This window comes from Orcinus orca, chromosome 20 (genome assembly GCF_937001465.1).
Source record: "Orcinus orca chromosome 20, mOrcOrc1.1, whole genome shotgun sequence".
Lineage (NCBI taxonomy): Eukaryota > Metazoa > Chordata > Mammalia > Artiodactyla > Delphinidae > Orcinus > Orcinus orca.
The window spans coordinates 45,682,040-45,698,079 of record NC_064578.1 but is presented as its reverse complement, the minus strand read 5'-3'; the positions used below and the strand labels follow the sequence as shown (position 1 = coordinate 45,698,079).

The following is a 16,040-nucleotide window of genomic DNA, read 5'->3' as shown; positions in this document are numbered from 1 at the left end:
GGGGACAGCGTAGGGTCAGGTGAGATGGAAGAAAACCAGAAAGGGGCCACAAGGCCAGCCCTCACCATCCCCAATCTCAATATCCCGGAAGGCTGTTTCAGAGCCTGAATCGGACATGAGGACCTCGCCGTTGAGGGTGAAGATAATGGTGTTCTCTGTGAGGTCGATCATGCAGCCCACGACATCACCTGACTGCCAGGGACGCCCAAACGGTTCACTGCCCAAGTGCCAGCGCTGACCCTGTGAGGGGGCAACGGGAGACGTGGTGCAGGAGAGACACACAGAGGGACGGGGAGATACAGAAGCAACGGGAGACGTGGTGCGGGAGAGACACACAGAGGAACGGGGAGATACAGAAGCAACGGGAGACGTGGTGCGGGAGAGACACACAGAGGGACGGGGAGATACAGAAGCAAGGGGAGACGTGGTGCAGGAGAGACACACAGAGGGACCGGGAGATACAGAAACAACGCGAGACGTGGTGCGGGAGAGACACACAGAGGAACGGGGAGATACAGAAGCAACGGGAGACGTGGTGCGGGAGAGACACACAGAGGGACCGGGAGATACAGAAACAACGGGAGACGTGGTGCGGGAGAGACACACAGAGGAACGGGGAGATACAGAAGCAACGGGAGACGTGGTGCGGGAGAGACACACAGAGGGACGGGGAGATACAGAAGCAACGGGAGACGTGGTGCAGGAGAGACACACAGAGGGACGGGGAGATACAGAAGCAACGGGAGACGTGGTGCAGGAGAGACACACAGAGGAACGGGGAGATACAGAAGCAAGGGTACAAGTGTCAGGTCCAGGGCATGTGGGACAGAAGAGGGCTCACCCCCACGGTGGCCCCCATCTTACCCCACGTTTGCATCCATGATCCTCAAAGGATAAGCTTTCATGCTTTCCCCTCCCACTAATCTCTGTATCTCATCCCTTCTGCCTGGGTTCTCTATTGTTTCCATGACTGGGGCTGGGGTTATACAGACCACCAAAGTGCTAGTGGAGGGTTGGGGACAGCAGCAAGTAGAGGGATGGAAAGGAAAAACTAACCTGTCAATGTCCCCCATACGGACCCAAATATACACATATGCCCCCAGAATAGATAAATGGATAATGAGATGGATGGATAGGAAGCAGGGTATATGGCTGGATGGAAGAACGAAATGAAAGCTGAGAGTCTACCTGGGTTGATGCAGGGAGGGAAGAAAGTGTAGACAGACACATAGGTAGATGGATGGGTGGATGGATAAATAGATGATGTACTTATGCATTAAATTATTGGATAGATGAATGGATAAATGAAATCACAAATTGACTAAACAGGTGAATTGCGGAACTAACAACTACATGAATAGATGGCAACGTGGATGACTAAATGATTCTTTGGACAGATGAGAAGGATGGATGAATGGACAGACAGACGGTTGGATAGAGAGATGGATGATGGATGGACATATGCGTGGGCAGAGAGAGGGAAGGATACATGGAAGAATGGGTAGATGAGTGGGAAGGTAGAGTCAGAGATGGGCGGACAGAGTGAGGCACAGGTGTATGGGCTGGAGTGTATGAGCTGTGGGAAGGGCTGGAGTGTATGAGCTGTGGGAAGGACCACAGAGTCTGGCAGAGTGGAGCCCAGGGAGCTACCCACGCGGTGCCCATTGAAGACATAGGCCAGCTCATCAGCTCCCAGCTCCACGTCAGGCCGCAGCTCAGGCCTCGCCCAGCCCACTCGCATCTCGCCGGTGGTGACTGCCTCAAACTCGAAGTACCAGCGGCCGCTCTGCACCACATAGGATTTCTCTGCCCTGAAGATGCGCACCCGGTCCCAGCGAGACTGGCTCTCCACCAGACCTACAAATGGGGCCAGGCAGAGTCAGAGAGGCTGGGTTGGTGGCAGAGACCAGGAAAGGTAAGGGCCTTTGGGGGGCTGGGAGGAAAGGGACAATTCTTGGTGTTAGGGAAGAACTGGGGAATCTCAGAGCAGTCACAGAGAGGCAGGAGGGACCTACTGAGACTTCTCCTCCATCCCTTTGCAGTCAGAGCTTCACAGAGGAACTAGTGACAGAGGCATGGAGGAAGAAAGTCGGGTCAGTCACGGTCATGGTCTGGGGTGAAGGGTCAAAATTAAGGTCAATGGTAAGAATCAAGGGTTGAGAGTAAGATCAGGAAGAGAGAGTCAGGGTCAGAGAGGGGATAGAAATTGTGGCTGGGGTCAGGGGTTAAGAAATTGAAAGTTGAGGACCACAGTCAGGGTTGGGGGTTGAGGCTGGGATTGGGGGCTCAGTGATAGGTCAGGAGTCAAGTTAGGAGTAGGGATTAGAGGCTCCATGTTATAGCTATAGTCCAGAGGTTAGGAGTTAGGGGTCGTAGCTGGGGGTCAGGAATTGGAGTCAGGGTCAGGGTTAGCGCTCACTGGTTCCTGGTCTGGCTGTTCAGTGTTGTAGCCGTAGCCCAGGCAGGGCTTGAGTCAGGTCAAGGTCAGCGGTCAAGATCAGGTTCAGGGTCAGGGACAGAGTGTCAGGGCTGGGGGGAGAGGGTCAGTGCTGTAGATGTAGCCCATTGAGAGGCGAGTTGGGTCAGAGATCAGGAGTCAAGGGCCGGGGTTGGGGTCCGGGTAGGAGTCAGGGTCAGGGGCCTGTGGTCAGCACTCACTGGGCTCCTGGTCGGGCGGCTCAATGTTGTAGCCGTAGCCCAGCAGGGTGCGCACGGCCTGGCAGAGGCTGTCCCGGTTGCTGCGCTTGGTGGCCTCGTCCAGCAGGCGGTAGGGCACAAGGCGAGGGTTCCGGCGTGCAGGGATGTCCTGCACAGAGCTGTAGGTCCAGCCCTGGGCCACTCGGTCTCGTGCCCACACATTGTGTCCGTTCTCCGCCAGCCGGTCCACCAGCATCGTCTGCGCGGGCGTCAGTCTCACGTGGCTCAGGTCCAGAGGCGCCGGCTTGTACCCATTGCTCATCATGTACCTGCGGGTGTGGCGGGGTTCGGTGGGACAAGACCCTCACCTCCACTTCTAGGCTCTGTGCTATGGGCTCCCTGACTTCTGACCCTTGTCCTTCGGATTCCATGATCTTTAGCCTTGAGCTTTGAAATTTCTGACCTTTGGTCTCTGACATCAGGGTTCTATGACTCCCTTAAATAAGCTTTGATATACTCGACTTCTGACCCCAGGATCCTGTGACCGTAGCAAGGGCTTTGACTTCACTGACCTCTGGCCTCTGTGACCCCTTCATCTTGATTTTGGGAGCCTCATTTCTCACGCTGGAACTCTCTGACCCCTCACTTCTAACTTTGAGGCTTCTTACCTCTGATCCCAGGACCCTATCATTCCAAACTCCTGGCTTTGGAGTCCTTGACCTTTGAACCTTGGCATCTATCCCCAGGACCTCTGATCTCTCATCTATAATTTTAGGATCCCTTACTTACAACTCTAACAATTTCTCACCTCTTTCCATTGACCCCTGACCTCTAACTCAGAGATATTACCTCTGTTCTCTCATTTTCCCGGACTCCATGGCAGACCCTGACCCTGGGTCCGACTCACTCCCACTCTCACTCTGGAATGTCTAACTCCGCATTCCTGACACCTCCCCAGGACACTCACCACTGACTCCAGAGCCCCGACCCCTGGTCCTATGACCTCCACCCTAACCCACAGCCCCTTGGTTTCTGACCTTAGCCTCCTCCCATCGGCCCTCAATTGCTCCAGCCCTCACCATGGCATCCCCGGCCCCCTACTCTCTTCCCCAGGTGGGGCCCGGGCCGCCCACACTCACGTCTTGGGGAGTTTTGTCTTCTTCAGGTTGTCTTCCGCCTTCTCGTCCGCCATGCCCACGTGGCAGCCCAGCGCCAGCAGGGTCCTGGGGCGGGGGGTGGGGGCAGGGGGACAGGGTCACCCCACGTGGCTCCCCTGCCGCTGGCGTCCTCTCCCCCAGCCCAGCTCCCCTCATCCCCCAGCCCCTGTCAGCTCTGTCTCTGGGTCACTAGCTCTCTCCACCTCTCTTGTTCTGGTTTTCTAGGCATCTGTCCCGTCTCTCTTGGTCTTGGTGTCTGTGTCTCTCTGGCTCCTGACTCTCCCTGTTTCACTGTCGCTGTATCTCTTTGACTGTGTTTGTCTTTTCCTGTCTGCTTCTTTCCTTGTCTCTTTCTCTCTCTTTCACTTGCTGAGCATCTCTCTCTTTTTTTTTTTTTTTTGTGGTACGCGGGCCTCTCACCGCTGTGGCCTCTCCTGTCGCGGAGCACAGGCTCCGGACGCGCAGGCTCAGCGGCCATGGCTCACAGGCCTAGCCACTCCGCGGCATGTGGGATCTTCCCGGACCGGGGCACGAACCCGCGTCCCCCGCATCGGCAGGCGGACTCTCAACCACTGCGCCACCAGGGAAGCCCTGAGCATCTCCCTTTATGCCTCTGTCTCTTACTTGCCCCCTGTCAGTTTCAGCCTCACAATCCCAGTCTCCCTCTCTCTCTCTGCCTCCCTTTTGTCTCTCTCTCTCTGTCTCTCTCAGTCTCGGTCTCGCTCCCCCTGTCTCTCCTTGCCCCCCGCCGAGCGGTCAGGCCCGGGTCCCTGCTCCCTGGTCCGCCCCTCACTTGAGCGTCTCCCCCGACATCTGCAGGTTGTAATTCCTCTCGGGCTCCGGCAGGCTGTGGAAGTCCACGAGACACGGGTGCAGCCTCTTATTGTCATCCCGAACCTGGAGAAACTCCAGAGTCAACTCCTCGGTTCCCCTTCCCTCCCCAGGACTCCCAGACTGTGACCCCTGGCCTCCCTGACCCGTTCTGCCACCCCAGGAGCCCCTGGTGTCCCAAAGTCGCTTCCCCCAGCCCCCAGCCCCTCCCAGTTAGTGAGCAGTTGTCACTCCACCACAGCCAGCCTAGCCTCTCCCCACCCCCCGCCGCGCTGCAGGCAGCCCCCTCACCGGGCCGTAGGTCCAGCCCTGCTCAATGCGAGTCAGCGCCCAGAGTTCATGGATGTTCTCCGCCAGTTTCTCCCGAATACCCTCCAGATGGGGAGGCAGGACAATCTGGGGGCAGGTGACATTTGTGAGGTCCCTGCATCCCCTCCAGTCTGCGTCGTGACCCCTCTTCCCGAGAACACGTGTGAGCCCTGAGCAGTTCCCCAGAGAGCTCTGGCCTTTCCTACTGCCGAGCCTTGCTCCCCATCACCTCACCCTGCCTCCAGGGCTGACGTCCAGCTGCGTAAGGACTTAGCATCCTCAGAATTAAGGAACTATCTGGGAATGGGTCTGTCTCCCCCTGTGGACTGGGAGCTCCGTGAAGGCAGGGCTGGGGCTGTCTCTGTCTCCAGCATTTTCCCAGCCCTGTCCAGCCCAGAAGGGGATGCTCGTGAAATGTTTGCTGAATGAATGGATGAGTCTCTTTCCTTCTCTGTACGATGAGAATCAGAACAATATTAACTCATGACACTTACTTTATAAGGGTTCAGTGAAATCATTTACATAAACTACTAAATGCTATATGCAGTGGACCCTCAAACAATGTGAGCTTGAACTGCGCGGATTTTTTTTCAATAAACATACACAGTACCTGTATTTTCATTTTACAGATCTTTCAATTAACTAAGTGTGCGGAAAAGCTTGTGTTTGATTAGAGATCACAAGATGCAGAATCAGAAGAACTAGGGCTTGAGTCCTGATTCTATCCGAACTGTTTTAGCTTCCTGCCCTAGGGTGTGTCATTTACCAATTCCTTTGTTTTTAAGACAGAGAGAGCCGTGCTGGGACTTGCGACTGTGCCCCTAACCCTCCCACATAGTTTCTATAAATGCGTGGCACACGGTAGGTGCCTAGTCATGTTTAGATTGTTGGTGTTCTGCAGGCAGAGATAATGATGGTTGGACCAGGGTGGGATGTGGGGGGAGAAGGGATTGGGAGAGGTGGAGTGGACAACCCCTGAGGCTGCCGGGCGGGTGGGGGAGGGGAAGGGAGCCATCCAGGAGGAGGCCCAGGGCTCTGGCCTGGCTACAGGGGGATGGCAAGTTCACCCCTGCAATAACACTACTACTACCAATAATGACAGTAACTCTGCTGAGTACTTACTATTTCCTCAGGACCATGCTAAGCACTTCACATATATTAATTCATCTAACCTTCACAACAATACTAGAGGGATGTTCTCTCGTTCCCCCGTTTTCCTCACAGGTGAGGGAACTGAGGCACAGAGAAGTGAAGCCGCATGCCCACGGTGACATGCTGAAAGTCAAACCCTTGTGATCAGCCTCTTAAACAGGACTTATATTCCCTCCTATAGGGACATGCCTGGAGGAAAGGTGGGGAGCTCAGATTGGGATAGGCGGAGTGAGAGAGGTGTGGAATAGAAAAGATGCCCAACAAATTGTGGTGGATAAGATCACAGGCTTTGCGATCAGACTTCCTGGGCTCAAATGCTGTGTGACGTGCACAGGCTGCTTAACCTCTCTGGGCCTCACTTTCCTCAGCTGTATATTGGGGGCAATAATAGTCCTTTTTAGGGAATTCCCTGGCGGTCCAGTGACTAGGACTCCGTGCTTTCACTGCTGAGGGCCCAGGTTCAATCCCTGGTCGGGGAGCTAAGATCCCACAAGCCACTCAGAGCAGCAAATAAATAAATACTTTTTTAAAATTAAATAAATAAATAATAGTCCTTTTTTTTTTAGGGGACTATACCAAGAACTCCCTGAAACCGAGATTCTGCCTTGAGAGAATCCTTTGCCTCTCTGCCTCAGATTCCCCACCTGTTAAACAACAGGGTCCCCAGCTTCCAGCTCAGCTCCCCATCTCCCTGGCTCCTAAGGGAGTTTGTCTCTCCAGGAAACCCTTGCAGAGCAGGCAGTACCTGGACAGTGTCCACAGGGCAGGGCACAAAGTCGGTGTGTGAGAGGCAGCGGCTGGGGCCCACCAGGTGGGGCCCCCGGGGCCCTTCCCGCCGATACTCCTTGATGGGCTCCAGATGGAGTCGCTCTCGCGGGAGCACAGCCTCATGACAAGGGGCATAGCCAGGCGGAGGGAGGAACTTGAATTCGCCATGGCGGCCACCAAGGAGGAACCGCACCCTAGGTGGGAGAGTGGGGGTCACTAGTGAGGGCAGTGTACAGAGGAGAGTCTGTACTCAGTGGGGGGAAGGGAGCAATCTTGGGATCAGTGGAAGGTTCTGGGGAGACCTGAGGTCACTGGACAGTCATAGGGTCATGGAGGTCATTTAGGAGTCAGGAAACTCTAAGGTCAAAGAAAATGCTGGAGGTCAATAGGAATCTTTGGAAAACCAAAAAAGGAAAGTGGGGGTCAGGTCACTGGGGAGTTAATCCAAGGTCATGGGAAAGTCCTTTGGAGGAGGTCCTGGATCAACAGAACATCTAGAGATACCAGAAGGTTTGGGGGAGACCAAGAAGAAGGTCACTTGGAAGTCACTGAGAGTCTGGTGTAACCTTGAGCAAATCATAATCGCCACTGAAATGGTGAGTAAGTCATTCACAGAGGTTGGGGTCACTGGGAAAAGACTGGGCTACTGAGAGGTCTTTGAAATAACTGTGGTCGTTGAGAGGTCACTGGGAAATTATGGAGCTATTAGAATATCGTTGGGAGATGCTGGGGTCATTGGGAAGTCAAGAGCATGGAGTCATTGGGAGGCTTTGTGGTCATTGGAAGATCACTGTCAGATTCTGGAATCATCTAGAGGTCACTGGAATGGCATAGAATCATTGGGAGAGTTAGAGGTCATCTGGGAGGTCACTGGAAGAAACTTATTAATCATTAGAAGGTCATTGTGAAATTTGGGGGACACTTGGGGTGAAGCTGACACCATTGGGAGGGTCTGGGTCATTGGGAGGACACTGAGAGTGTCTGGGATCATGTAGAGGTCACTGGGACCTTCATGTAGGGGTCTGGCCCGTCAGTCCTGAGAGAAGGCTGCTGGGTCCTGGCCCCATAGAAGGCCATGGCGTGCTTGCAGAAGCTGTCTCAGGACAGTCCCAGGTCTGGGGACTGGCCAGGGGGCTGGGGCAAGTCCTTACTTGACACCAGCTGAGAAGCTGACAACGGGGAAGAAGAGCCCATCAAGGTTGAAGGCCTCGAAGACACCCTGCACAGGACAGCCATTGATGCGGAAGGAGATGGACGGCACGCTGAGGTCCAGGCAGCAGCTGACCACGTCCTCGGGGGCCAGGAGGTGCTGCCCTGGGGAAGTCACCAGGCGTGGCACGTGTCCTGCACCAGGATCACCAGGGAGAGGTCAGAAGTCAGAGGTCCAATGGAACCAATGGTCTCAAGAGACAAGGGCAGGTATTAGAGGATCCTATAGGGTCTGGACCCTAGCAACTCTAAGGTCAAGTGTTCCTGAGAGATTAGAGGCAGAAGTCAAGTTTCCCCTGAGGTTAGGTTCCTGAGAGGTGTGGGGGTCAAAGATTAAAGTCGTCTTGGAGTTAGGATTCTGTAACCTTTGGGGGCGTAAGTCAAAGATCAGAGATCATAATAATCGGGGCAGTTCTCTGGGCTCTCTAGGGTCAGAGATCTGACATCCTCTGGGGTCAGAGCTCCGGAGGCTATGAAGAAACAGGTTCGAGCCCAGATTCTGAAAGCTCTAGGGTTAGGGTCTTGGGAAATGAGGAGTAAGGGGTCAAAGTTAGCCTGTTTGGGGGTCAGGATCCCGAGAACCCCAAGGCATGTGGTGAGAGCCTAGAAACCCTGGGTCAATGGTCAGGGTTGAGGGTCCCCTAGAAGGGTCCAGGTACCTGTCCAGAGATGTAGCCCATCAAAGCCGTAGGAATAGAGGTCATCGCCGACCCCGTTGCCGCCCCAGCCCTCGCCGCCCCCAGGGTACGGGCTGTAGCCCTCAGTGAGGGCCCAGCCCACCCGCAGGTGGGTGGCCTGAGCTGTCAGGAATGGAGCCACCTCGTCCACCATCACCTCAAAGTACCATTTGAGGTACTGCGTGGAGCCCTCTGCTCGGCCCACAAAAATGTTGGGGCGGATGCTGTAGGAGAGACAGGACAGGAGAGGAGGATGAAGGAGAGATGGAGAGGAGATCTAGGCTAGTGGGGGGTGGGAGAGGAAGGGAGAAAGACAAAGATATACATACACAAGAAAAACAGAAAAGCAGAGACACAGAAACAGAGAGAGAAAGCAGAGACAGAGACGGACAGAGAGGCATCAAAGGACAGAGAAGAGAGAGATGGGAGAGAGACCAGGAAAAAGAGATGGAGGAGAAATAGAAACAGACAGATGAAGACAAAAAGAGCAAACACAGAAAGAAAGAGGGAGGAAGAGACAGAGGCAGAAATGGAGCAGGGAGAGAGGACAAGAGGAATGAGAAGCCAGGGATGAGCTGGGGACAGCTGTGGGGACCGGGGTGGGAGATGGAGGAAGGCCCATCCACCTGGGTGCGGAGGCTGAGTCAGGGAGGGGATTGCGAGGTTCTGAGTTCTGGGGTCAGGGGTTAGGGGCCAGACCTGGTGACAAAGTTGATGAGGTTTGTCTGCAGCAGAAGTTCGCGGCCAGGGAGCAAGTTCTCAGTAATGAGATCTTGGTTGGAGCGCACGGCCACGCCATTGCACACACACAGGGAACACAGCACGTCCAGTACCTGGAGGTCAAGGTCAGAGGTCAGGGTGTGAGGGCACCTGGGCAGGGGGTGGGGTGGGGTGGGGGTTGTCCATGGAAGACCCAGAGTGGGAAACCAGAAGGATGATATGCCAGGATGGGAGATAGAGCTTTTGACTGAGAAGAGGTGGTGAAAGTGGGAGGTCAGGGGTCACAGAGAGAGATCGGAGTCAAAGAGAAACATCAGGCAAGAGGCGGGGGCCGTATGAGTTGGGATAAGACATCAGCAGTGTAAGAAAAGAGAGACTGAGGAATTCCCTGGCGGACCAGTGGTAAGGACTCTGAGCTTCCCTGGGTTCGATCGTTGGTTGGGGAACTAAGATCCCGCAAGCCACGTGGCTTGGCCAAAAAAAAAAAAAAAGACGGGGTAAGAGGTCAGAAGTCAGTGGGAAGAGTGCAAGGGTCGGTCAGGGAGAGAGCACAGGGATAAAGATGAGGTTTAGATCAGTGGAGGTTGCAAACTTGCGTCTTCAGGGGCCAGGTAGATAATGTAAATATGTGAAGTGGTTAGAAACAATTCAGTGGGAACCAGTAGCACTTGGGGCAAACTGGAGAGTGTCTATGCAGCCCCCCTAAAGGCTACAAAATTAGAAATTGAAAAAATACTTCAAAGAGCTAATGAAGCACATCTGTGGCCCAGAAGCCATTTAAGAACCATGAGTTTGAGACCTTTGTGTTGAGATGGAAGCTTGTGGTAGAGGAGTCCAGGTAAGAGATAAGATGGGGAAATGGGGGCAATTCGAAGGCCATGGGGAAAGGTCAGGGTTCAGCATTCAGGGGATAAGAGGTCAGGGATGAGAGGCCAACCTTGTGGTTCCTCCCATGCTTGTCCAGGAGGGAGATGATGGACTTGATGTGGTTCTCCTGGATGATGTTCAGGACCTCGGGGCTCTCAATCAGGACACAGTACAGCACCTCCAGGATCCCTGCACAGGGATCAGAGAGAGGTGAAGCGGCTGCAGCCCTCCCGTCCCTGCAAGTCCCCGTCCCCTCCACCTGGGTTCTCCTACCTGAGGAGGCCTCCAGCCGATCCAGCTTGCTGACCAGCCAATCCAGGTTGTTGGAGAAGAGGGCACAGTTGGCACGATTGCCACGGATCAGAGAGGCTGAGGGTGGAGAGAGGGGTCAGACCCAGTAGGACTGGGAACCTGGGGTGCTCTAGGGGGAGTCCAGTCCGAGGCCCCTCACCCAGGATTTCATAGAGCAGGTTCACAATCTCTTTCCAGGACTCGGCTGCCTCCTCCCCGGCAAATTCGGCAAAGTGGGCAGCAGTGGTGTAAACATTTAGGCGGTCGATGCAGTTCAGGACCAGGGAGAGCATCCCCTGGGGTAGAGAAAATAGGGGGTTTCATCACAGGAATCCCAGGCCCTCCCTTCCTTGCCTTTCTTGGACTTGCTAATTCATATTCCTTCAACACCTAGTGACTGGGTGTCCCCAGATCGAAACCAGAGCCATCTGTGTGCACCCGCACTCCCAACTCCCTTCTTTCCTCCTCGGCTCTCCAGACCTGGCCTTGTCGCACTCTGCCTCTGTCCCCAACATAATACATCCCTATTAACATCCGGACTGAATCTGTGTTTCTCCTTCCAGTATTTTCTTTCCTTCCTTTCCACCTCCAAGGACTCTACTGCTGGTCCCATTGGCCCAGCTCACTTTCCACACCAACCACCAGAGAGATTTTTGCCTTCTGTCTCTTTCTTTTTTAAAAAAACATTTTAACCTTTTGTTTTCTTTTATTTTGAATTATAACAGACATACAGAAAAGCACATAAAACATATATGGTCTAGGGCTTCCCTGGTGGCGCAGTAGTTGAGTCTGCCTGCCGATGGAGGGGACACGGGTTCGTGCCCCGGTCCGGAAAGATCCCACATGTTGCGGAGCAGCTGGGCCCGTGAGCCACGGCCGCTGAGCCTGCGCGTCTGGAGCCTGTGCTCCGCAACAGGAGAGGCCACAGCAGTGAGAGGCGTGTGTACCGCAAAACAAAAAACAAAAAACAATAAAATATATACAGTCTATTCTTGGTTTTCGTAGTAGTTAGGTTCTGTAAAGTCGCCGTGAGCACTGAGTGAATCCTGAGAACCAAGGCTCCCAGGGGAAACACAGGGGCTTTCTCTGAGTCTCTGAGCACAACATTTTCATCAATCAATCAATACACACTCTGGTTTTATGTGCGTTTCTGTTTAAAGACACTAATTTAATAGATGTTGTTGATTCATTAACATTAAACTCACAACCAACAGCACTGTAACTCACGCTTCAGTGAAGCTTTTCTTTAACACATATTTTCTCAGTAGCACATCACAGCCTTCTTGCACTTAGGAACAGTAGACAGCGCTTCGCCACTGTGCTTAGGGGCCATTTTAATCAGTGAAATTAACAAAAAGCACAAAAATGTGAAAAGCGTGGCACTAAATACACCACAAAAAGGACACTTGCTTACAGGTGAGAGTTGAAATAACAAGGCAAATCGTCGCCTTGTTCAACCTCAACTGGAAACACAACATCCAATGACTTAAATTTTTTGCCTCTCTCTGCACATGTCCACAAATGACTACAAATATTCTGCAAGCGTCGATTTGGAGGTTACAAATAAATTTTAGCAAGTAGGCATATTTGCAAATACAGAATCTGGAAATAATAAACATCAAATGTATATGGCTTAACAAATAAATATGAAAGAACACTTGTGTAACCATGACCCAGGTCAAGAAAGAGAGCATTGCTAGCCTCCCAGAAGTCACTTCAATGCCCCTCCTGTTACACAACCCTCTCTGCTAGGGATAACCGTTATCCTGACTTTTATGGAAATCCTTTCCTTGTTTTTCTATTTTTACTACCTATGCAGGCATTCATAAACAGTCTAGTAAAATTTTGCCTGTTTTTGAACTTGAGATGTAAGACATGTAAGTATTCTTTTGCACATGGATTCTTTTGCTCAACATTACTTTAAAAAAAATTATTTTTTTCTATTTATTTATTTGGCCGCACTGAGCAGCTTGCAGGATCTCAGTTCCCCGACTAGGGATTGAACCGAGACCTTGGCAGTGAAAGCGCCGAGTCCCAACCACTTGACCACCAGGGAATTCTCTCAATATTACGCTTTAAGGTTAAGGGCATTGTTTCATGGGGTTGTCATTTGCTCATTTTCATTGCTGAGTAGTGTCCATAGCCATCATACGGATATGCCACATTTGTGGATTCATTCCAGTGGTGGTGGACAACTGGGCTGCTATGATAATTGTTGTATCTATATCCTGGGCCCGTAGTAAGACATGCAGTGCATCGTGGTAGAGAGCACAGCCAGTTGGAGTCACACACAGTGGCTCTGCCCCTAACTCGTTGTGACTTTCAAAGACCTAACCGTTCTGTGGCTCCCAAACCGCAAGTCCTCACCCTGGCCTGGCCTTTGTCACCTCTCTGTGCTCATCTCCTCCCACTCCTCCCCTAGCTCACCCAGTTCCAGTCATCCCGGCCTCCTCACTATTCTGGAAGCTGCCAGGCACACTCCCACTTCATGGTCCGTGTACTTGCTCTGTCTCCTCTCTGTCCCTCCCTCAGGTGTACACACGGCTGCCTCTCTTCATTCATGTGACCCTCCCTGACTACTGTATTTTAAACTGCAACAACCCCAGCACTCCCTACCGCTGCCCTTTTTTTTTTTTAATATTTATTTATTTATTTATTTGGCTGCGTAGGGTCTTAGTTGCGGGACCTAGCTGCAGGATCTTTGTTGCAGCATGCAGGATCTTTTGTTGTGGCACGTGGGCTTCTCTCTAGTTGTGGCACGTGGGCTCCAGAGCGCACAGGCTCAGTAGTTACGGCACGTGGGCTCTAGAGCGCACAGGCTTAGTTGCCCCGCAGCATGTGGGATCTCAGTTCCCCCACCAGGGATCGAACCCGTGTCCCCTGCTTCGGAAGGTGGATTCTTAACCACTGGACCACCAGGGAAGTCCCTGCCCTGCTTTGTTTTTCTCCTTATCATCATCTAATATACCACATAATCGTCCTATTTTATTGCTCATTTATCCTCCCGCCCCACATCAACTCCACAAGGACAGGGATTTTTGTCTGTTTTCTTGACAGCTATATCCCCCCTGGTATATTTGTTCAGCAATGGCTGTTATCTAATCTCTCTGCACCTCAGTGACCCATCTGTAATATGGGAATTACAACCCCCCATGGGGTTATGGGGAGGATGTCAGGTATATAACACCCATAACACACAGTAAGGGCTAAATTCAAAGTAACAATAACCACTGACACTTATATAGCATCTACTCTGTGCTGCTACTGTTCTAAACACTTTGCGTATACTAAACCCACTCCACTAGTAAGTTTTGTTGTTGTTACTATCATCATTTCTAGATCTGCCACCCCCATCACAATGGGAGCCCCTGGAGAGGAGCAGGGCCAACTTGGAAGACTTTAAATGAACATGGTCCCCAATCAGGTCCCCTGAGGAGACAGCAGACCCCGGACCTTTGTACAGCCCCAGTTTTCCACCCCTCTCGGCCCCTCGCACTCAGACTCCGTGCTGAGCGGAGCCCACCACGTCTCCTCTCATAACACACAGACCCCCAGCCTCTGACCCAAGCTGAGGTCGCGCCCTACACTATCCTCCCACCCAAAAGCCCACCTCTCTGGCCCTGCCTCCCACCATGCCCCACTCTGGTTCTATCCTCCCACTCCGCAGGCCCTACCCCTACAGTCACCGCCTCCTGAGTCTAGTAGCTCAGCCTCGGGCTTCTACTCAGGCCTTTCCTCCACTGACCTGCCTTGGCCCAGAGCTTACCTTCACCCGCCCCGTCCTCCCAGGAGAGGGAACAAGTCCTGCCCCCGCCTTCAGGCTCCGGTTCCACTTTGCTCTCACAGGCCCCGCCCCTCACCAAAGCCTCGCCCACCAACCCACTTCGGACCCGCTTCAAGGCTCCGCCCCTTCGCGTGTCCCCCTACGACCCGCCTCCCCACCCTGTTCACCCAGGCCAGGAACTTCCTCCTGCCCCTCCACCTGCCCCGCCCCCTCTCAGACCACTGCTTCCCCGGGTCCGGCAGGCTCCGCCCCTCTGAAGGCTCCGACCCCGCGCCCACAGACCCCGCCCCCCCGGGCCGCGCCCTCACCTCCTCCTGGAAGAGGCTCTGGCGGTTGCGCAGGCTGCGCAGCTTGCCCTGCTTCTCCTCGTGCTGCAGCTCCTCGGAGGGTGGCTCGAAGTAGCCGATGAGGTCCTGCAGGCTCAGGATGACGCCCTCGAGAGGCAGTGCTGTGCCAGCCGGAGACCCCGAGCCCCTCGGCTTTCCGCTGAAGCTGTCCAGGCCCCTGCGGAGACCGCGCACGTATCAGTGAGGGTCCGTGAACACTGTGAGGGTCCCGCCCCCACCCACCCCCGGTCCCTGCCAGACTCCCACAGACACACCTATTTAACAGAGAGAGAGAGAGTGAGACGCAGAGAGAGAAGGGCATTGATTGGCCCGAGGTGACCCAGTGGCCAAGGGCAGAGCTGGGCCTGGGACCCCCGCCTGTGTAGGGACAGGTCATGAAAGCAGAGGTCAGGGCTAGGGAGGTCCAGGGTCGAGGGTGTCAGGGGTGTGAAGTCAAAGTCATAGCTGTCGAGGTCAGATTAGGGGTCAAGTATGTAGAGGTCAGGAGTCTGTGTATGTGAGAGGTGTGAATGTCAGAGGTAGAGATTAAATGGTCCGGCGCATGAACACCAGGAGCGTGGGGTCAAGGTGTGGCCTGGCCCCCAGGGCAGAGCGGGCCGGGTGGCTCACTTGATGAAGTGGTTGTAGAGGCCGCCAGTGCTGTAGATCATGCGGGCGGCCTGGGACTCCTCCTGCTGACAGCGGGTCAGTGACAGTGCGTCGTCCATGTGGCCTTCCTGGTGCAGAATGGCCTGACAGTGGTGGGAGAGAGACGTCAGGAGGGGCTCAGCCAGCCAGGGCCATGCTCCCCAGACCTCCACCCAGACTCTAGCCCCCAAATTGCCCCCATCCTCTACGGAATCTCTCTGCCAGCTCCGCCCCCAGTCCCTCCTCATCTGTCCCTGTGTCTTTCATTCTCAACCCCTCTCTCTTTTCCCCCCCTCTAGGTCTCTCCTCTCACTCTCTGTCTCTGTCCTCTTTGTTTCTGTCTGTCTGTCTTTGTCTCTGTCTCTCTGTCTCTCTCATGCCTATCCCATGCTCTGTCTCTCCCTCTCTGTCACTATGTCCATCTCTCTCTCTACCTCTGTCTTTCCTTTTTTTTTTTAACATCTTTATTGGAGTATAATTGCTTTACAATGGTGTGTTAGTTTCTGCTTTATAACAAAGTGAATCAGTTATACATAAACATATGTTCCCATATCTCTTCCCTCTTGCGTCTCCCTCCCTCCCACACTCCCTATCCCACCCCTCTAAGTGGTCACAAACCACCGAGCTGATCTCCCTGTGCTATGCGGCTGCTTCCCACTAGCTA

General features: G+C 53.6%; 1 protein-coding gene across 4 annotated transcripts in view; it reads right to left on the bottom strand.

The window, feature by feature from the left end:
* RYR1 (ryanodine receptor 1) overlaps positions 1-16,040 on the bottom strand; it is a 118,232-nt gene that overhangs the window by 89,396 nt on the left and 12,796 nt on the right. For 3 of the 4 annotated variants that reach the window (XM_049703668.1, XM_049703667.1, XM_049703669.1), the window contains 15 exons: positions 15,359-15,480; positions 14,711-14,906; positions 10,779-10,914; positions 10,601-10,696; positions 10,398-10,516; positions 9,440-9,573; positions 8,723-8,964; positions 8,006-8,198; positions 6,832-7,048; positions 4,917-5,021; positions 4,588-4,691; positions 3,777-3,860; positions 2,659-2,966; positions 1,655-1,857; positions 66-240 (listed from right to left, as the gene is read on the bottom strand). In XM_049703668.1, the coding sequence (XP_049559625.1) occupies positions 66-240; positions 1,655-1,857; positions 2,659-2,966; positions 3,777-3,860; positions 4,588-4,691; positions 4,917-5,021; positions 6,832-7,048; positions 8,006-8,198; positions 8,723-8,964; positions 9,440-9,573; positions 10,398-10,516; positions 10,601-10,696; positions 10,779-10,914; positions 14,711-14,906; positions 15,359-15,480 (2,434 nt within the window). Of the gene's footprint in view, positions 1-65; positions 241-1,654; positions 1,858-2,658; positions 2,967-3,776; positions 3,861-4,587; positions 4,692-4,916; positions 5,022-6,831; positions 7,049-8,005; positions 8,199-8,722; positions 8,965-9,439; positions 9,574-10,397; positions 10,517-10,600; positions 10,697-10,778; positions 10,915-14,710; positions 14,907-15,358; positions 15,481-16,040 lie in introns of those variants that run through there. The other variant, XM_049703670.1, reaches the window with a different exon arrangement.